General features: G+C 41.4%; 1 protein-coding gene across 13 annotated transcripts in view; it reads right to left on the bottom strand.

Annotated features, from left to right (window-relative positions):
- The window catches only part of slc25a21 (solute carrier family 25 member 21), a 766,657-nt gene extending 756,405 nt beyond the window's left edge, over nucleotides 1-10,252 (bottom strand). For 3 of the 13 annotated variants that reach the window (XM_041214369.1, XM_041214368.1, XM_041214361.1), the window contains exons 1-2: nucleotides 10,122-10,164; nucleotides 9,948-10,022 (exon numbers count right to left, since the gene is read on the bottom strand). Coding sequence is in view for 3 of the 13 variants with exons in the window: in XM_041214360.1 (XP_041070294.1) it covers nucleotides 9,948-10,014 (67 nt within the window). In the remaining 10 variants the exon portion in view is untranslated. Of the gene's footprint in view, nucleotides 1-9,947; nucleotides 10,023-10,121 lie in introns of all 13 variants that reach the window. The other 10 variants (XM_041214359.1, XM_041214372.1, XM_041214360.1 and 7 more) reach the window with 9 other exon arrangements.
- Between the last annotated feature and the right edge of the window lie 12,126 nt (nucleotides 10,253-22,378).

Raw genomic sequence — 22,378 nt, 5'->3', positions numbered from 1 at the left:
GACCCAGTCTAGCAGCTATGTCATTTAGGGCTCGGCCAGCTCGGTCAGTAGTGGTGCTACCAAACTACTCTTGGTGATGGACATTGAAGTCCCCTGCCCAGAGTACATTCTGAGCCCTTGCCACCCTCAGTGCTTCCTCCATGTGGTGTTCAACATGGAGGAGCCCTGATTCATCCACTGAAGGAGATACGTGGTAATCAGCAGGAGGTTTCCTTGCCCATGTTTGACCTGATGCCATGAGACTTCATGGAGTCCGGACTCAATGACCTGTACCATGGTGTCATGGCCAGCCTGCTCATCCAGCCTGCAGATCTCCCTTTTGTCCACAGGTTTGAGCATCTCAAATCTGTTTGATAATTGCAAAGTCTGAATCACTTCCACTACTGTCTGCTTGGTCCCATCACATGGCTCACTCACAGTCACATCCTCCTGTCACTCACTGCTGACCAAAACAGATGACCCTATTCTAAGAGGTATGACCATCTTCTGGAACAAAGTGCAAAGGTATTTCCCCTCCTCCCTTATGTTGTGCAGTGTCTGCAGTTCAGCTTCCAGAACAATAATCCTGATCTGGAATTCCTATAGCTGCTTACTTTCTGCAGAACTGTTTGTCATGGATCGTCTTGGTGTACAAAAGCTCCCACATTGCACAGCTGCAACATTACACCTATCCTGCCATTGTTACATATGTTATTTAGTTAATCTAATTACTTATTTTATTAACTTAGAATAGTTCCTACATTTACCACACCTCTTTCCCCATGCACCAAATTCCTACGTGAACCTAATTCGCCACACACTCAGTCTCCGCCTCACTTGGACATAGTCAACTCTTCACCCCCTGAGCATTTGAGAGAGAGTGTGTGTGGAAGGAAGACTGAATGCACGTAGTGATCCAGGGGAGAGGAACTTTGGAAGGAGAGTTCAAACCCTGGAGGTGGATCCTTGCATAAGGCATCTGAGAGAAAACGTTGGTTTGGGAGAAAATTCCAAAGAGAGTTCTTGGAGAATGGAGATTGGAAACCCCCACATGAAGGACAAAGTTCAGTGAGTCCAGTTGACTCACGGTGTGACAAGCACCTGGGGGAGTTGATGAGAGATCCATAGCATCTGTCACTTGGTTTCAGCGTCTGGTGTGCCTGACCACAGGTCACCTATTGGTTTATGTGGACTATGTACTTATTGTGAATATTAGAGTATAAGATAGCTTTTATAACTTGTGTTATCCTTGCAAATCTGTATATATCTGTAAAGGTATAGTTCCGGGTAAAGGAGTTTTGTCATATAGTTAATCTTTTCTTGTTTAATAAATGTTTTATTCTTTTGTTAAAAGTTCATCAGCTAACTCCTGTGACTCAGCTCAGTAGCTACTCTCCACGTATCTGAAAAAAAAATTGTTTTCTGACCATCAAGATCTATTAAACTGGGTTCCACCCTGGGATCTAGCTTGCCCAGTAGTAACAATAGGTAACACCTAAAAGGACTTACCGGAACTTACCATGTGAACCTAATTCGTTATTCACTCAGTCTCTGCCTCACTCCAGCATAGTCGCCTGTTTCCTCGCATGTCCCTTAATTTATTTCTTCCACTCCAACCAATCAGAGGTTTATCTTTTTTTCTTATTTTCCTGTTCACCTTCTGGTTCTAACAACATAACCATCTCTCTCCACAGGTGGTTTCTGACCCATTGAATGTTTTCATTGATTTCTTTTATCCCCCATTATCCTTTTCAAGGACGTGAGTGTCACTGGCTTACCACACCATTTCAGAGGGCAGTTAAGAGTCAACACCATTGCTGTGGGTCCAGAGTCACATGTTGGCCAGAGCAGGTAAGGATAGCAGATTTCATTCCCTAAAGGGCATTAGTGGTTTTTATGACAATTATATCACAGACATATTTTCAGCTTTTGAATTGCAGATTTATTAATTGAATTTAAATTACACCAGCTACCAGGTGGGACTTGAACCCTCTATCCCCAGAACATTAGCCTGGGCCTCTGGATTACTAGTCCAGTGACATTACCACTTCACTTATTTTACTTTAGGTGAAAAATGACTTTATTGCTGGCTTTATGACAAACATTTAACTGCAAATGCCAAAAACTGCATCTTTAGAACTGTTGAGTCACATCACTATTTCTGACTTTTACACCTCCCCTTCATGTCAATGATAAAGCAGGTAAATAATTTACCTGCCTTCAGATCTCAGCCAGTGAAGTTTAGGACAACTATTAGAACCTGGACAAAAACAAAAACAGAATTACCTGGAAAAACTCAGCAGGTCTGGCAGCATCGGCGGAGAGGAAAAGAGTTGACGTTTCGAGTCCTCATGATCCTTCGACAGAACTTGAGTTCTTTGTTTTGGATTTCCAGCATCCGCAGTTTTTTTGTTTTTATCTATTAGAACCTGGAGTCGCTCACTATCCAATTTCCTTTGCTAAAAGTACTACCCCTGTCTGCCCCACAACTTCATAATTAACTATTTCATTCCAAAACATTTCTATTTTTGAAACTCAACTACTGAAAGCAGAAAAGCTCAAAATGCGTTTTGAGTTTGCAATCTGAACTGCTGCACTGTTTTCAGTTCAACTGCCTATCACTAAAACAAAATGGTCATAAAAATCTTGTAACTGACTCAACAGTTCTAAAGGTGCAGTGTTTGACATTTGCAGTAAAATGTTTAGAAACTTATCAAATTAAATTAAAAAGATCTACCTAATACATGTATCCCATACATAAACCATTCAGGTCTAATTCTTTAATACTGTTTTTTTTCTGGATTAATCTAACACAACTTTAAAACCATATTAAATAGTTAATTTTATCCAACCTAAGGTGGGGGGGGGGGGGGGGGGGGTGCGCGCGCGCGCGCAGTGGTGGTGGTGGTGGTGGTGATCGTCAATTGAAGGGAAGTTTAAAAAATGAAAAAGAAACAAGAGAGCAGAGGTGCAGGGTAGTGAAGAGCTGAACGATAATCAAAGCCTGACAGGAATGGGCAGAAAATATAAGCAGGAGAAGGCAGCAGAAATTAGAACCACAATGAGTAATGATGGTAAAAAGTCAAAGCTTAAGGCTCTTCATCTGAATGCATGCAGAATTAATAACAAAGTAACAAGACAGATGAGTTGACAGCACAAATAGAAATAAATTATAATGACTTGATAGCTATTTCAGAGATATGATTGCAGGGTGGGAACTCAATACTCAAGGGTATTCGACATTCCGGAAAAATAGGCAAAAAGGCAAAGGAGGTGGAGTAGCTTTATTAATAAAGAAAGGTATCAGTGCGGTGGTGAGTAATGATACAGGTGCAATAGCTTGTGATGTGGAATCAGTTTGGGTGGAAACAAGGAATAGCAAGGGGAAAAAGTCACGGGTGGGAGTCGTCCATAGGCTCCCAAAGAGTTGTCTCACTATAGGGCAAAGTATAAATTGGGAAATAACTGAGGCATGTAAGAAGGGCACTACAATTGTCACGGGTGATTTTAATCTGCATATTGACTCGATAAATGAGATTGGTACGGGTAACATGGAAGACAAATTTGTCGAGTGCATCAGGGGTTGTTTCTTAAAGCAATATGTTGCAGAACCTACCTGGGAACAGGCAATTTTAGATCCAGTAATATGTAATGAGGTGGGATTAATAAGAGATATTAAGGATCCTCTATGAAGTAGCAATCACAACATGGTAGAATTCAAGTTCAGTTTGAGGGCAAGCAACTCGGGTCTCAAACCAGTGTCCTCAACTTAAATAAGGGCAATTACAGAGATATGAAGAAAGAGTTGTCTAAAGTGGGCTGGGAAAATGGACTAAGAGGAAGGTTAGTGGATAAGCAGTGGCAGATATTTAAGCAGATATTTCATAACGTTCAGCAAAAATTTATCCCAGTCAAAAAGAAGGACTCAATGAGAAGGATGAACCACCCATGGTTAACAAAGTGGTCAAGGAGAGTAACCTATCAAAAACTAGTGGTCCCCACAGGATTGGGAATTTGCTTAGGAACCAGCAACAGATTACTAAAAAGCGAATAAAGTGGGAGAAAATCGATTATGATATAAATTGGCAAGAAATATATAAACAAACAACAAGGGCTTCTATGGGTATATAAAAAGAAAGCAAGTGGCAAAAATGAGCATGGGGTTCTTGGGGGATGTGACTGGAAAATTGATAATGGGGAACAGGGGAATGGCAGATGATTTAAATCAATATTTTACATCGATCTTCACGGTGGAGGACACTATCAACATCCCAAAGATATCAGATAAACAAGGAGCTAATGGGAGGGAAGATATTGCAACAGTCTTTATCACAGGGGACAAAGTGTTGACAAACTAATGGGACTAAAGGTAGACAAGTCACCAGGATCTGATGGCCTGCATCTAAGGGTTTTAAAAGAAGTGGCTGCAGATATAGTGGACGCAGTGGTTGAAATATTCCAGAACTCTCTGGATTCTGGGAGGGTCCCAGCGGATTGGAAAACCGCTAATGTGACGCCCCTGTTCAAGAAGGGAGGGAGACAAAAAGCAGGAAACTATAGGCCCGTCAGCCTAACATCTGTTGTTGGGAAAATGCTAGAGTCCATTATTAAGGAAGAAATAGCAGGACATTTAAAAAAGCTGAACAAAATCAAAGAGTCAACATGGCTTTGTGAATGGGAAATCATATTTGACAAATATGCTAAAGTTCTTTGAGGATATAACAAGCAGAGTTGTTAAAGGGGAACTGGTAGATGCAGTGTGTTTGGATTCCCAGAAGGCATTTGATAAGGTGCCACATAAAAGGTTATTGCACAAGATAGGAGCTCACGGTATTGAGGGTAATGTATTAGCATGAATTGAGGATTGGTTAACACATAGAAGACAGAGTCAGGATTAAGGCGTCTTTTTCAGGTTGGAAAGATGTAACTAGTGGAGTGCCACAAGGATCAGTCCTCGGGCCTCAATTATTTACGACCAATATTAATGATTTGGAAGAGGGGGCAGAGTGTAATGTATCCAAATTTGCTGACGACAGAAAAATAGGTGGGAGGGCATGTTGTGATGAGGGCATAAGAAATTTGCAAGGGGATATAGACAGGTTGAGTGAGTGGGCAAAAACTTGGCAGATGGAGTTTAATGTAAGTGTGAGGACATGCATTTTGGGAGGAAGAATCAAAAGGCAGACTATTATTTAAATGGAGAGAGACTCCAAAAAAGTGCAGCACAGAGGGATCTGGGTGTTCTAATGTATGAAACACAAAAAGTTAGTACATACAGCAAATAATTAAGGAGGCAAATAGAATTTTGGACTGTATTCCTAGGGAGTTGGAGTTTAAAAATAGGGAAGTCTTGTTACAACTTTACAGGGTGTTGGTGAGGCTGTAGCTGGAGTACTGTGTACAGTTTGGGTCCCTGTATTTAAGAAAGGATAGACTGGCAATGGAGTCAGTTCAAGAGAGATTCACTGGGCTGATTCCTGGGATGAAAGGGGTTAACTTATCAAGAATGGCTAAACAGGTTAGGCATTTATTCATTAGAGCTTAGAAGAATGTGGGGTGATCTTATTGAAGCGTACAAGATTCTGAGGGGCCTTGACAGGGTAGATGTTGAGAAGATGTTTCCACTAGTGGGGGAATCTCAAACTAGGGGACATAGTTACAAAATAAGGGGACACTCATCTAACACTGAGATGCAATGGAATTTCTTCTCTCAGAGGTTAGTGAATGTCTGGAATTCTCTACCCCAGTGAGTTGTGGAGGCTAGATCACTGAAAGTATTTAAAGAGGAGGTAGGTGGATTTTTGAAATATTGGGGAGTTGAGCGCTATGAAGCTGGCAAAAAAGAGGATGAGGCCTGGGGCAGATCAGCCATGATCTTATTGAATGGCGCAGCAGGCTTGAGGGGCTGAATGGCCTACTCCTGCTCCTATTTCTTATGGTCTTATGACTCACAAGTTGATAATCAACCTTTTCAGCCATGTTACGAACACACATCTCTTACCCATCAAATCCTCAAGTGGGACCTGGACCCAGAGCTTCTGGCTCAGAGGCAGGAACACTACCCACTGTGTCACAGGACCTCTGAAATATACTCTTTTGAGCAAACAATAAACCAATTAACTAATAAAATAATTAGCAGTTCTAAAGGGGCACTATAACAAAAATCAAAAACTTTAACAGAAACTTATCAAATTAAATTATTGTTACCAGGGTTAAGATTAAGACTTGAACCAACAACCACCTGATTCAGAAGCAAAATTGCTACCAACTGAGCCACAATGCATTCACCTCTGACAGTATATAATGGCTTAGTTTTGCTGTAATTACTTCCACCAAATGTATCAGCATTCACCATCATTGCTCCTTTGAAACTGATAGCAACTTTTGGAGTCCACCAACATGCAGTTAAATGCGAAAATCCAGAAGTTGCTGTTAGTGATTCTACACTTCTCCATAGTGTGAGTGCTGAAATCCCTGTAGGTTGCAACGAATTAGAAACCACTGAACTGTCAAGATCTTCCGCTTATATCCTGTAATATTGCTGTTAAAAATCCATGATAAGTTATGCCTTGTTAATAAGGGGTAATTGGGTTTTTAATAGCGTAAGTCATAACTATTGAAAAACTCTGTGATCCTGAAAAACTAGTTTTATTTTTGCATAAGGTCTTTTTTTTTTCCCATTCTGATTAAAATTCCAAGTTCTTTAATAGAAGTTTATAATATTTCAGCTTCTAATATGTGTGTCCCAATCTGTATTTCTGTAAAATTTATAAACATCGAAGGAAAAAATCAGTGCGTTTTACTTCATGATTTGCTGTCTGTGCAAATACTTCAATGTGATTGGCTGCTTATCCTGCTTCATATTATTGCTGTTGCTAAATGTCCAGAAATCCCTTGGACTTGGTGCTAGATTTAAACTAATGTAAGGAAAGATGAAATCCATTCCACAAAGCTCACTAGATCTTTGTGGCCAACTTTCTTCAAGATCAGTGGCAAGCAGCATCACTTAACCATTGACTGCAAAATCTAGACCAACGTACTAATTCATCAATGCAAGTGATTAAGAGCGATACAGGCAAGCGGGGGTGGATTTACAATGAAATATACCATGCCATGGCATGGGGCCTCTTAACAATAGGGGGCCCCAAAATGAATGAGTTTCAAAACATTCAAACTGGGTGTGCGAACTGGTGCTGCATTTACAAAGTTAAAAATGGAAGCACCAAGTAAATTAGTTATTTTTGGGGCCAAGCCTCTTGTGTGACAGAAATGACAGGCACCCGGGGTGGTCTGGGCAATATCTCCGCCTCTGATCAGCTACAAAAACATACCTGAAGTAAACATGCTCAGATGCACTCGCTTTACTGACAAATGATCATTTTGCAAAACTGTTCTGTCTCATTCTCTGTCAAACCTTCAAAGTAAATAGTAGGACTCCGACTATCCAACCAGGAAAGCAGTGCTTTGAAAGTAAGTTTTAAAGGAGATTGAAATGTTCAGAAATTATATTAATAGACAATTAGGAATTTCTCCTTTTCCAACCAGACTGATGCAGCAATTATATTTCTCACTTTTTCTGATGAATCCCTCTCCTCTCACATTCTCTCTCTGATACAAGGCATGCCACTTGTTAACAAACCTAGAGCAGACCACTAGGGGCACATGGTGAGCCAACTCATTTTACCGAACAATAGTGAAGTCCGTCCACTCCCCTCAGCCCATGATTGCCAATGCAAGTAGGGAGCTCACTCATTGGTTGTTTGAACAAGTAGCCAGGTCCACAGGTTAAAGGTGTCAACGGTGGCTCCTGACTAGCAGTCTGGCCTCTGGGTCAGATGGTTGTGGGTTCAAGCCCCACTCTTGTCCAAACAGACATTCCAAGGAAGTGTTGGCCTGTCAGAAATGCCACTTTTGGATGTAAAAGATCCCATAAGGATATTTTGAAGAAAAGCATATGAGTTACCTTTGGTGTCCTGGCCAATATTTATCCCTCGATAAACGTCACAGAAAACAGATTCTGGTCACTATCACTGTGATAGTGTTTGTGGGATCTTACTGGGCGCAAACTGGCTGTGAGTTTCCCACATTCCCACTTCAAAAATATTTTATTGGCTGTATAGCTTTGGAACTTCTGGTGGTCCTGAAAGGTGCTATATAATTGCAAGTCTTTAAATTCTGGTATGGCTATGAGGTGGTTTTAAAAGCACCAACCCGCCATGCTGGGATGAGAGGAATTGTAATTAACACACATGCTTACGGCTAGCTTCTTACCTCAATAATGCCAAGTTAGACTCAATGACAGGAAATAAATAGAGGCAGATTTGACTGGCACTGCTCTGGGCTACATCGTATCAGCTGATTTTATAATCACATCTTCAGAATGATTTCTTGGCTCTCACTTCAGACATCACATCTAGCACAGAGAGACACCAGAAACTGGATTGTAAAACAGACCAAGGTCGGATGTTGGAGGGAAGATGCTGGGCAGTCTCAGAGCCTCAATCCCATTGAGGAATTCCCACATTCCCATTCTCTCTTAATAATCATGCAAGCTTTGATGGGAGAGGAGTTTCAGTAAAACCCAAGCCAGTTTGGTCAGAGGTTGAAATATTGATCGCGAGCCAAGGTCAATTTAATTTGATTTTAATTTAAATGATTGTAACGCAGGTCGGCCTGAAACCACAACAGCAGCTCATGCTCTTTCACTGAGCGAGAATGTTACAAGACTTTCCAGCGAGTGATGAGATCTCAGTAAAGTGCAACATTTCTCAGGTCTCCTAGGTAACCGATGTGTTGTCAGTGCTATTTTGCCTCAGTAAACTGTTGGCAACGAAGCAGGGCTCCAGTCTGCTATCTCCGTCCTTGAACAAAATTATACCAACAAACTGACATCGATGTTCAAGTGGGCATCTGGTCAACTTTCTTCTCCTACCTGCAGACACTTTCTCCCTCTCTCTCTCTATGTGTATAATCTGTCCTTGGTTTTTGGCTTTTCTCATCAGCAAGTTCCATGTTTGCTCACCTCAATATTTACTATCATTCAGGCAAGAGGTGAACTTGGATTTCAACAAGACAACTATTCATACAGGCATGTTTTTTTACAAGTGAAGAAGCAATTATCAATTTGTGTATTTTCTTGGCTTCGCATTTCGGGTCCCGAGGGGGCCCAAAAATGAAGCTGAGCACAAGGCCCCACTAACTGTAACTCTGCCACTGCTGGCAAGGTAAATCAGATTGCATGACTGTAAACAACATTAATCACAAAGCATGGTCCTTCAAAGTCCTCCATCAGCGGGGATTTAAAAGACAGTGTTTCCAAAGTGGGGGGGGCGGGAGAATTTCCTCCACAGCAGGAAATAAGTTTTTGTATTCCAGCAGTGAAATTTGTATTTCCCTAATAATTGAAAAGTAATCACGTTCAGAAAACCATTTACCCAATTCTGCGAACTGAAGCTTCAAAAACATAAATACGCCCTTAAAACCTGAATTAAACTGTTGTAATTCTGGGCGTTGGATAATGTTCCTAATAACCTTGGGAACAGTCTGATTGATGGATGGGCGCCATCGGTGTGGAGCTTCTGAATCACGGAACTAGAGTAGAGCTCACCAGTTATCGAGTAAGGGCAGTTCTTAGTCGGTAACCAGGGGGTCCGACACGTGTACACGATGAGCCTTTACGCTTGTCATAAGCTTGTTGTATGTGGTGACACTGGCAAAGCAATATCTTTACTTATTCCTCGTTGCGATGAGGGCATTTAGAGGCAACCATTACTCTCCGACCTCTTTTCAACATAGTTCGAACCGATTTAGAAACATATTTGGAAGCCATTGATTTTGCCGTCAATCCACCAACTCGCATGCCAAAACATTCCGTATTTAAACATCTTTGCATAAAATATATTTCTGCGTCTATTCACTCCAAAATGTACATTGTGTGTGCGTGTTTTTAAGTATTATTCTTGACTCACCCGCAGACCCTCCGGCAACTGTCTGATGAGAGGCTTCTCGCAACAAACTCTGCCTTTTCACCGTCATTTTCCACTCTGGAACAAAATATCTCCATTAACCGCGTTATTAAATCATGCTATGTTGTTCATAAATAAAAGTTACGGAAATAACTTAGGTTTCATGACTGTGCCGACCTCAATCTTTTGTTAAATTAGATAAAGTTATACAACACTGAAGGTACAACTCACAACTGCAAACAGCGAAATAATACGGGGCAAAGCATGAGATCAGCATGGGCGGGGACTGTAGAGCTAGGGAGGGACAGAGACAACGCATGAAATCAAATTGGGTCGGGGATAAAGAATGTGAAAGGAACAGCAGAAGCAAAGTACGAGATAAATATGGGCAAGGGTGCAAAACCTGAGAAGAGGGGTAAAGTGTGTGATTGGGTTACGGTGCAAAGCAAAAGGGGTTGGAAAGAGTCGGAGGTAGACCAAGTGAAGGTCGGAGAAGAGAGGAAGGAAAGTTGATGAAATTACATTGGGGAGGCCAAACACAGATTGGATGATCACTTTGCGGAACGCCATTATGCAGTCCACAAGCATGACCCTGAGTTTCAGGTCGTTGGTCATTTTAATTGTCCACCCCACACCCACTTTGACCGCCTAGATTTTTCAAATGAAGCACAATTGAAGCTCCAGGAATAACACCTCTAGGGTTGCCAACCGTCCTGGAATGGCCGAAAGTCTTCTAGAACAGGCATCAGTCTCCCAGTGGCCAAAGAAAGCCTTCCTGGAGATTTCAAAACAATATTTCATTGACACTATTGAGTGAGTTAGGCCAGTTTGCTCCACAAACATCATCCTGCAAACCAGGAAGGAGGGTCCTCCAGCACTGGCTGGGAAATGTAGTCTCTCTATCTGTGTGCAATGGAGAGTGGGGACCTGAGTGTAAAGCAGACAACAACTCCCTGAGGAACTGTGGCTGGGAGTGGGGTGGGAGGTATGAGTGGTGATGTGATTTGTTTAGTGAAATGCCAGAAGTTGAGGTAAAGCGTGAGAGTAGTAGCTGAATGCAGCTCTAACAGAGTGTAAGCAGCAGTTCAGTTGAGATTGAGATTTTCTTGTTGCTGATGCTTTCCATCAACAGCAGTATGAGGAAGTGGAGCAAGATTTGCATTTATATATCCCTATTCATACACAGCCAACTCATAAACCTCCCAGAAAGAAAAAGCAGTTAAAGCTGGGAAATAAGCATACTAGTCTGAACTAGTCTTGTATATCTTAAAATGGAACACCAATAAAAACTGGGATTAAGAGTACTGGTCCGAACTGTTTTTCCCTTCTGGGCTAGAACCTGCTCACGCCATGCCTCCGGAGTTCCGTGGCATAACTTCCATAATGTCTCCTGGAATATGTCCACCCACAGTAGTTTTCGGGAGGGAGTTCCAAGATTTTGACCTGGCAATAGTGAAGGAACAGCAGTATGGTTCCAAGTCAGGATGATGTGTGGCTTGGAAGGGAATTTGCAGGTGGTGGTGTTCCCATGTATCTGCTGCCTTTGTTCTTCAAGTTGGGAGAGGTTGCAGGTTTGGAAGATGCTGTTGAAGGGAACTACCAGATTGTGTACTACTATCATAAAACCACTAGATTGTTGTAAAAACCCATGAGATTCACTATGTCCTTCAGGGAGTAAATCTGCCATCTTTATCTGGATTGGCCTACATGTGACTCCAGATCCACAGCAATGTGGTTAACTCTTGACTGCCCTCTGAACTGGCCTAGCAAGCTACTCAGTTGTATCAAACCATTGCAGAAGTTGTATAAGAACAAAAGTGGATATACCACCCAGCTTCAGCCGAGGCACTGGACAGAACAAAGCCAACCCTACAACATCCTCCTCATTAACAGCTGGAAACTTGCACAAAATTGGGATAGCTGTCCTACAGACTAGTCAAGGAGCAGCCTGACATGGTTATACTCATTAAATCATACCTCACAGCCAATGTCCCAGACACCTCCATTACTATGGGGCAGGACATACCCACTAGAAGCAACAGCACAATGGTATACAGTCAGGAGGGAGTCCTCAACATTAACTCTGCACCCCACAAAGTCTCATGGCATCAAGTCAAACATGGGCAAGGAAATCTCCTGCTGATTACCAGCCACCACCCTCCCTCAGCTTTTAAATCAATACTCCTCCATGTTGAACACCACTTGAAAGAAGGAAAATGGATGGCAAGTACACAGAATGTCTTTATGACTTGATTGTCCATCACCAAGACTGCCTCAGTAGCACCGCTACTGACTGAACTGACAAGGACATATGGCAGGTGGGGATAGAACCAATAAGAGGGAGAAACCTAATCCAGATCTCACTCACCAATCTGCCTGTCATAGATGCATTTGTCCAAGATAGCATTTGTAGGATTGACCACCACACAGTTCTTGTGGAGCCAAAATCCTGTCTTCTATCAAGAACAACCTCCATCATGTGTAGTACTACCGCTGTGCTAAATGGGATAGATTCAGAACATATCTAGCAGGTATAAACCGGGCATCCATGAGACACCTTGGGTCATCAGCAACAGCAGATTTATATTTATATTCACTTTCCAAACCCATGATCACTACCACCTAGAAGGACAAGGACAGCAGGTAGATGGGAACACTACTACCTAGAAGTTCCCCTCCAAGTCACTCACCATCCTGACTTGGAAATATATCGTCGTTCCTTCACTGTCGCTGGGTCAAAATCCTGGAACTCTCTTCCTAACAGCACTGAGATGTACCTATACCACATGGACTGCAGCAGTTCAAGAAGGCAACCCACCAACATCTTCTCAAGGACAACTAGGAATGCAGGCCCAGCCAGCAAAGCCCAGATCCCGTGAATGAATAAAAAAAAACAACAATCCATAACCTCATTGTCCAGCATACCTCCCATTCTACTATTAGGAAACCTACCCTTCAATGAGATGTGCAGGATAGCATGCCAGGAGCAGCAGCAGGCATACCTAAAATTGAGGTACCAACCTGGTAAAGCTACAACACAGGACTACACCCATGTTGACTAGCAAAAGCAACAAGCTATAGACAGAGCACAGCCAATGGGTCAGATCAAAGCTGTCTGCCTGTTTCATCCTGTCATCCTGCCACATTCTGTCATGAAGGAGGAGGCTCCAAAAACATCCCTATCCTCAATGATGGGGGAACCCAGCATGTCTGTACAAAAGATAAGGCTGAAGCATTTGCAATCATCTTCAGCCAGAAGTGCCAAATGGATGATTCATCTTGGCTTCCTCCTAAAGCCTCCAGCATAATAGATGCCAGCATACAGCCAATTTGATTCACTCCATGTGATATCAAAAAACGGCTAAACCCACTGGATACTGCAAAGGCTGTGGGCCCTGTCAACATCCTGACAATAGTACTGAAGAATTGTACTCCAGAACTATAGTCTCATGTAAAAGTGGACCCCATGACTTTTAGTCTAAAAAGAACATAATTTTTCATATACCTTGAGTAAAATTTGATCCTAGCTTTTCAGGGATCAAAGCCTACTAATTTCAAAACCCAAAGTATAATCTTGGAGATGTTAATCATTCTATTTCAATGTAAATGTATGAATATTAATGAAAATGAGCACCGATAAATAAATGCTTAAATCAGTTATATGTTTAAGTTTTGTTTTTGTTTATTCAAATTATTAAAGTGCTCATGTTATGAATAATAGTTAAAATGAAATCTTTAGTGTTGTTGGGTTTTACTTTAATCTGTTGTGATTGTCTTTTTTGGATTTCACTTGGGCCCAAATCATGTAGGCATGTTAACCCCTCAAAAATATTACCAATGTAAGTTTCAACCCCAAGACTTTTGGCCTAAAAGATTGGCCTCAAAATTTCAACCTTTACATGAGTATAGATGGTAGCCATGCCCCTAGCCAAACTGTTCGAGTACAGCTACAACACTGGCATGTACCAGACAATGTGTAAACTTGCCAAGGTAAGTCCTGTTCACAAAAAGGGGGACAACTCTAATTTGGCCAGTTACCATCCCATCAGACTACTCTCAAGCATCAGCAAAGTGATGGAAAGTGCCATCAACAGTGCTATCACAAGGCAATTATGAGGCTGTGGTACTTGGAAGCCAATCACTCCAGCCCAGAACATTGCTGCTGGAGTTCCTGAGGGTACTGTCCTATGCCAAACCATCTTCAACTGCTTTATCAATGAACTTCCCTCTCAGTGGGGTAGTGGGAAATTTTGAGGCACAGGAGCTCCAAGAAAATGTGTAGGCCTTATTATTTCTAAATCTACTATTACATTGTTTTCATCTGTATTAGTCATTTAAGTCCCTAAACATAAGTAAAACAATGCTTTTTAAGTGAAAAGCATAAGTGCCCGTATGCATTTAATTTCAAACCATGTGGGCATTTTGAATCATTAGTCTTCAGCATAGCTAGAATATCATTATCCAACAGTTTAATTATTGAATTCAAGCCTATTAAAAACATGGAAACAGGAAACTTTACTGACATGATATGGAACAAAACTGGGTAAATAGAGTTAAAATACAAATCAGCCATAATTTAACTGAATGACAGAACAAGATGAAGGGGCTGAATGGCTGACACTTGTTCCAATTTCCTGTGCTCCAATATAGATGTAAATGAATGGGGCAAGGCACATGAGTGCAAGCATTCATGCATCAAACTCTTTCTCCAGTCAATTCAATCTAGTCCAGATCTCAAAGAACTATCAGTCAGCTAAATTAAAGGCTCGCATAATACCTCTCCAATTTTCTACAGTATTCAAAGTTAAATGTTATCAGGTCCAGAATCTGATTAATCTTCAGTGCATCAAACCAAGCTAAGGCCATTTATACATTTACATTTAAGAAGTCAACATCTAAAGCATTTGTACCCATCACTGTATCATAATCAATTGCGAAAATGAACACAAAATATACATTTAGCATTTCAGCCGCATCCGACTCCTTAATCCTAACCACCATGCTAAATCTTTCAAAGGACCTATGTAGCTTTTCTGGCCTCTAGCAGAGCTTATAAAGTTTTACCAATGGAATGCCACCTGATTGTTTTTTTTTTCTCAGTGCATTTTTGGCATTCAGTTGTGGCTTTAGTTAACTTCAGCTGTATCTGATACCTATCCGTGCATTCTTGCCACTGTTTTAGACTTGGTTAAATATTTATTTTTGAGGCTGCTTTCCCTATGGACCTTTATTTTGACATTTAGATTTCAGGTTAGCATATACTTTCCTGTTTATAATAAGGACATAACAAGAATTTCTGACTATATATTTAAATAACTTTATTTTTCTTCACTATTACTTATTTCCATCAACCAGCACATCTCTATCTCCACTTCTGAATTCTTTCTTTATACCTGAAAATTGAGCCCATTCTTACAGCAGGTACCAAGTTGTCTGCAGAATTTTCGCAACCAAATGAAATATGATGACTGTCAATATGAATTCAGGGCTTGTTAGGATATGAAATGTTGCCACCAGAAACAGTGGCTAGAATAGAATTCATCATACGTTTCATATCTGAAATTTAAAAAGAGGAGTATGGGGAATAGGATGACATGGATAGTTCTTTCTGAAAGTTGTGCAGTTATAATGATGGCCCAAGTGGCTTCCTTCTATGCTGTGAAATTCTACAGTTCCCACATGGAAATCAGATATCATCTCAGGAGTACTGCTACTGATTGAATCCATTACTTCCTAACATGTTGAGTAAGGAAGAAATTCTTGCCTGCATCCACAACTATCTATTCCCTGCTGTCCTATCTATTACATAATGTAAGACACCCTAATTTCTGACCAATTATCATTGTTCCGTAAAATACATAGCCTTTTCATTTCAGGTCTTGTGGTTGTGCTTCAAATAGGTTAAATAAAGTGATTGACAAAACTTCTGGGGTCTAAAGAAACCTCTGCATTCCTAGAGAATTTGACTTTAAATCACCCAAGTCTTGATTCTTAAAAAATATTTATCAGGCTGAGAAGCCTAAAAATGTTGCAGCCCTGGTGCTGAGATTCTATAATAGAGTCCATTGCCTGATTCACTCCTGCTTACAATGAAAGAAAGGACATTAATAAAAAACCAGACTACATTATTCTTTCTGAGGGAATGCAGGATTAAAGTGGACTGACTTGGCCTCGCCTCAGTGCTAGGGTGAGGGACTTACCTGTAGAATGTGCTTCTCTCTCCCGGTGAGTTGATGGCACACTCCTATATGCCACATGCTACTGCGATGACGGGTGCCCTTTAAACATTTCCATAAGTCAACTGCATCACAACGTCAGGTGATGCCTCCCCAGTTGGAGGCTCCTGTTAGGATTGGCTCACTTCTGAAGGAGTGGGCCTGTTTCCTGAATACAAACAGATCACCCACACACACGCACGTTCACACACCCACACACACACAAACTCACTCTCTCACTCCCACACATTCTCTCTCTCTCTCTCTCTACTCTCATTCCCTCACTCTCCCTCTCTCTCCCAGACACACTCTCTATCTCACTCCCACATTCATTCTCTGTCACTCCCACACACACACTCTCACTTACTCCCACACTCTCACTCTCTCGCTCCCACACACTCACTCTCTCTCTCTCACACACACATACATACACACACACACACACACACACGTCAGCCTCTTCCTCCCACATCCCCCCCTCCCCACCTCCCCAACCTGGGGCCCCACTCCACAGTGTCTCACTCCAAGGCCTCGAAGCCAGCCTCTTCTCTGTGGGGCCCCAGGCCTCGCAGTCAGTGTCTCCTCCCTGGGGTCCCAGGCCTTGCAGCCAGCCTCTCTTCCTGATGCCGGGCTCTTGCAGTCAGCCTCTCCTCCCTGGGGTCCCAGGCCTCCACTCCCCTGCACTCTGCTCCCTGGGTCCTGATTGGAGGTGCCGGAGCACCACTCCAGTGAGCTCTGGCAGCACTACACAACTGGACCCTATAGCATAAGATCAGAACCGGAGATGTTCACTGATCATTGCAATGTTCAGTATCATTTGTAACCCCTCAGATACTGAAGAAGTCTGTGTCTACATATAGCAACATTCAGGCTTGGATTGATAACTGGAAAGTGGCATTTGTATCATACAATGACCATCTCCAACAATTGTTGAACTCAGTATTCAGTCTGGAAGGCTGTAAAATGCCCAGTCGGAAGATGAGGTGCTGTTCCTCCAGTTTGCGTTGAGTTTCACCAGAACAATGCAGCAGGCCAAGGACAGACATGTGGGCATGAAAACAGGATGGAGTGTTGAAATGGCAAGCGACAGATCCCTTCCCTTCACCCCACCCCACCCCCACTAGGGCTATCTGTACCTTGCTTGTCCTGCTTTCTACCCTTAATTAGCACATTCCTTAGATAATATCACCACCTTCAACACCTCTTTGTCCTTTTGTCTATGACACCTATAGGCTATCTCCACCTATCACTGGCCGTCTTTCCAGCTCTACCTGTCCAACACCATCCCCCCCTTAAACCAGCTTATATTTCATCTCTTTTCTATTTTTACTTAGTTCTGTTGAAGAGTCATACAGACTCAAAACGTGAACTGTGTTCCTCTCCGCAGATGCTGCCAGACCTGCTGAGTTTTTCCAGGTATTTTTAATTTTGTTTTGGATTTCCAGCATCCGCAGTTTTTTGCTTTTGGCTTAGTGTATTGTAAGTGAAGTGAGGCACCTGAATGTGTCATATACTATATTTAAACAATTGAACTTGTTATATCTAGTTCATGGTTTATGTTAATATTTTAGAGGTAATGTTTAGTTCTGGAAAGATTATTATTGTGAAGGTCAGGTAACTAAAATGCTGGGCTTTAGACATTGCAAGAACAGCTAAAAGAAAACAGCAATTCAGGAGGTTACCCATGTTTGTTTCATAGAATCAGAATTGAAGAGACGGAGCCATAAAACAGCAGGTGGGCTTACTTAGCTGGAGAACTACACTGCTTGCAAAGAAGTACAGCCCGGAGAGATGTTTTGTTTTCGGAATTAGAGCTAAATTTGTTTAAAACTATTCAGTGAACTCTGAAAGGCTACATCATCATGGAGATGGGTGGAGCTTAAGGAGGTTCTCTGCTTTCAGTTTATTTGAGTGTTCTGCAGTAGGGAAAGGGATCATGCTGAAAAGGTGCTGCTGTTAGCAGGCTCCAGACAGTTATGGCACAAAGAAACCCTTGGAGGCGTTGGTCCAGCTGTTCATTGCAGTTTAGACCTCGTGTGGTTTGCAGGTCACAGATAGGACCTTTGAGCCTGTTAGCAAGCTTCAAGCAGTTAGGGCTCAGAGAAATCCAGGACAGCTGAGAAGGTGGCAGAAGGTCACTGGTTCCTTGCCAAGCAGTTATGGCGCAGATAAGCTCTGGGAGACATTTATAGCTCAGTGAAGCCAGGAGACTGGAGTTCAGAGAAACCCATGGGCAATGCCAGCTTAGTGAAGTTAGTGGTCCGCAAAAGAGTTGGAAGTGTGCCAGTAATTAGAGGCAGGAGTGCAGTTTTGTGAATCCTATTGAATGCAGGCTAAGGAGGAGAAATTGTAAGATTGGGAGGTGAACAGTCATTGAGGCAGTTTGAGTCAGAGTGACTTTTGAGGAAATCCAGAGATCTTTGAAAGTGAGGGGTTGAAATCCCTCATGAGGGAGACAGCATTTAACGAAATATTGGGGCCCACATTGGTCACTGACATCTAGGTGGGTTGCTGAGGAATCTGTGGGATCTGTTTTGGTTGCACCTGCCATTTAATGATCAGAGTGGTGTGTTCAACCACAGTTTGCCTGTTAATTCATATTTACTTCATGTTAATTCTTAATGTTAGGGTATGAGATAGATATTGTAGGTTGTTTTACTTTGCTGACTTTTTATAGTAAAGTTTGTTTTATTTGTTTTAAACTGTGGAACCTGAAGCTTTATTCTCTTCATATGTAGCTGGAATTTCAAACTTCGTTTACTTTAGATAATAAGTTACTGGTCTCTAACTGGGTCACAACAAACTGTAATGCACTTTATGTACTACCACACTTGAAAGGTATTGTAATTTACCTTTATGAATTTTATGAATAAAGTGTATTTTTGGTTAAAAAAAATCTTTAATTCTACTGGTTGAATGCCAACTCATTAAATAGCTCTCTTTCACAAAGCTTGGCAGACAATTGCTTTCTGTATCATTTAACACCTACTGGATCTGGTTCAATAAAACCCCTCCATATATGGCACAAGTAATTGCTTTTGACACCTTCTGGTTCCAATTCTGCAATGGTCAGATTGATAACTTTATTTATTTAACACTTAAGCTTATACAATAAAACTACTTGCCTTACTGTCAACACTGTTGCTAATCCTTCACTAATAAGCTTACTTGTTTGAGTGCTCATAATCTTAAGCATTCCCTTTAGCTGTTTTCACAGTGTGGCACCATGCTCCCATAATAATTCAATATCAGCTCAGTCCCAGGCCACCGTTCCTGCCGCAGCTTCTCAACCTAACTACCCTCCAAAATGCTGCTTATTTTGTATTTCATTCAAAATTGGAGGCCATGTTTTGTCTAAATCGCTATCTTAATTTAGCTGATTAAATTCATCCACATTTTCCTGCATCATAGTAGAATAAAACACATACTATGGATTACATGGGCTTTTTGGAATAGGCACAGTTGATACTGGTACAATCACGTAAAACACGTCATAAAAGCATGTTAATGAGTTTTAAAAACTACAAGTTCAATTTGGGACCCTTCATAGTACAGCTTAGCTGGCACCATTCTGCTGTTATTGAATATTGCCCAGTTTGGAACACAGAGGTAGCAGTTCATTGCACAATCAAAATCCCTCTAGGCTACACCTGTCCCCAGGGTCAGGATTATATATAAGTATATTGCTCCTGCTGCAGTTTGCCAAAATCCTTTAATAATTTAAGTTGCATAGCATGCATCCATTTTCTGCTCTTGTTTTTCTACACAAGTATACTGATGGGCTTACTTTCTGCATTGTAAAATGAGTCTTTCTACAGAGGCTTTGGGAAGGTCTTTCTCAAATTTATTTGTTGTACCAAAAGAAATTCCATTTATAAAGCACTTTTAACTCATAAATGTCCCATGTTCCCTCGGAGGAGCGTAATCAAAAAACATTGATACCAAGTCAAAGGAGGCATTAGGACAAGCGGCCAAATGCTTGGTCAATGTGATAAGTCTTAAGCGGTTCCTTAAGGGTGGTGAGTTTGGGAGGGAACTTCAGGACTTGGATGGCTGAAGACATGGCCACTGACAATGCAATGAAGGAAGTGGGGATTTCACAAAAGGCAAGAATTGATGTAATGCATCTCTACTTCATACTCCTGTTGCAGCATGTTTTCTCTATCCACCCTTTATGACTGTTTGTCAATGTCTCAGACAGAACATACTTGCTCTCTTATTTTCCATAATCAGTATATTTTGACTGAAAAAAGTATATCTTTTCTTACCCTTGGCATGTGTATTCCAATTTAAAAAATCAGCAGCAATCTCCTGTGTGTATAAAAATAGAGGTTATTTATTCTCACAAAATTACCCCAAATTAACACAACATCTCACACTTGGTCTCATGCATACACACACAAACATACACACAAACAAAGATTGAATACAGAAAAAGATAGTGTATTGTAACAGATTACAGTCAATTCAGCCTCTGATTTATGATTACTGGTCTACCATGTGGCAGGCCTGTGGTTTCTTGAATAGATTTAATGATTTAAAGTTGAAGTGTGGGTTTTGTAAAGTGAAAGGTTCACAGCAGGTTGAGAGGTTTCTTGTAGTTGAATATCTAGGAAGTTGGTTCTCAGGTGAACTTTGAAACTGGAACAGGTTAAGTACTTTGGCTGCTTGATGACTTGCAGCTAGTTTGAGGGTCTGGCTTTCACACTGGCTGATGACAGATAGTTCTTAAAAGGCAAAGATGGCATAGCCTTTCTCTGCAGCGTTTGCCTTGTCTGTGTTCTTCTGCGGTATCTCCCGGCACCTCTGAGGCTTTAGATAAAATTCATTTCAAGTCGATTTGATCACGTGACCACTGGGTTAACACTTCTGAGGCCCACTCAGTCTCATTTGTATGGGGGAGGCCATCGTGATACAATGAGAATTTTTTTTTATTTGTTAATGAGATGTGGGTGTCGCTGGCTGGGCCAGCATTTATTGCCCATCCCTAATTGCCCTTGAGAATTGAGTGGCTTGCTTGGCCAGTTCAGGGGCATTTAAGAGTTAATCACATTGCTGTGGGTCTGGAGTCACATGTAAGCAAGGCTGGGTAAGGAGGGCAGATTGCCTTCCCTAAGATACATTAATAAGCCAGATTGGTTTTTCTTTTTACAACAATCGACAATGGTTTCATAGTCATCATTAGGCTTTTAATTCCAGATTTTTTTAAAATTCAAATTTCGTCATCTGCTGTGGTGTGATTTGAACACAGATCCCCAGAGCATTACCCTGGGTATCTAGTACCTGAGTACTAGTCCAGTGACAATACCACTATGTCACCACCTCCCTTAATGCCATTGAATTTCAATCTTCCCTTTTGTCCAATATGAAGCATGGAGATAGGCAGTTTGAAGACTCCATAGTCATTAGGTGTTGGCCTGTCCTTAAACAATGTCATGTGTGAGTTCCATAAATGAGCTGTGAGGTACTCTCACCTATGCCCATATTTAATTAGGTGTTCACCAGAGACTTGATACTTTAGGTCGTCCAAATGTCAGAAGTCACATGATTTGCAGAAGCCACCTTAACAGCTTGCTGTGTCCAATTTTTAAACAAATTAAACACAATTCCAGAAGCTACCATTTGAGCTCAGTCCATGTGTAGAGTTATGAATATGACATACCTTTATTGGGTATGACTTTCTTCCGCCACAGGGAAAAAACATTGAATTTTGATTACATTTTCTTTATTTTGTTTTCCTGGTAGAGCAAGTGAGATAGGATCATGAATTCTGCACTCATTCTACCATCCACATATTAATCTTATACTGCAATTGTGTGTAACAGTTTTCTTTTCAAACTTATGTTCCTCATCATCCCTTGTGGGATGAGGTGCAAGTGAAATTGTATTTCTTAGGGGTGTGGGGCTGGCTTTAAGAAGGCTTATATTCAGAACTTTGGCGCTTTCTGTCCCCCTTTTCTTTTTTAAGATTTCTAGATTTGGCTCGTGGGCTGGAATGTTTGTTAGCATTTAGTTGTAGTGTTTTGGAAACTTGACCACCAACAGACATGTGATTTCTGGTAAGCTGTGGGGATAGTGGAATGTCCAATTTAATTCTACAGTCCTGGAAAGAATTGGGCTCCACAGACTGCTGAAGGAAAATGCTTAAACTATGCAAATTTATGTTACTGCATAGCTGCCCTGCTTGTACATCCCTTAACCCTTCTATGGCTGTTTCTA

The sequence above is a fragment of the Carcharodon carcharias genome, chromosome 20 (assembly GCF_017639515.1).
Source record: "Carcharodon carcharias isolate sCarCar2 chromosome 20, sCarCar2.pri, whole genome shotgun sequence".
NCBI classification, from domain to species: Eukaryota; Metazoa; Chordata; class Chondrichthyes; order Lamniformes; family Lamnidae; genus Carcharodon; species Carcharodon carcharias.
The sequence above is the reverse complement of the archived record's forward strand: the minus strand, read 5'-3'. Positions and strand labels throughout refer to the sequence as shown.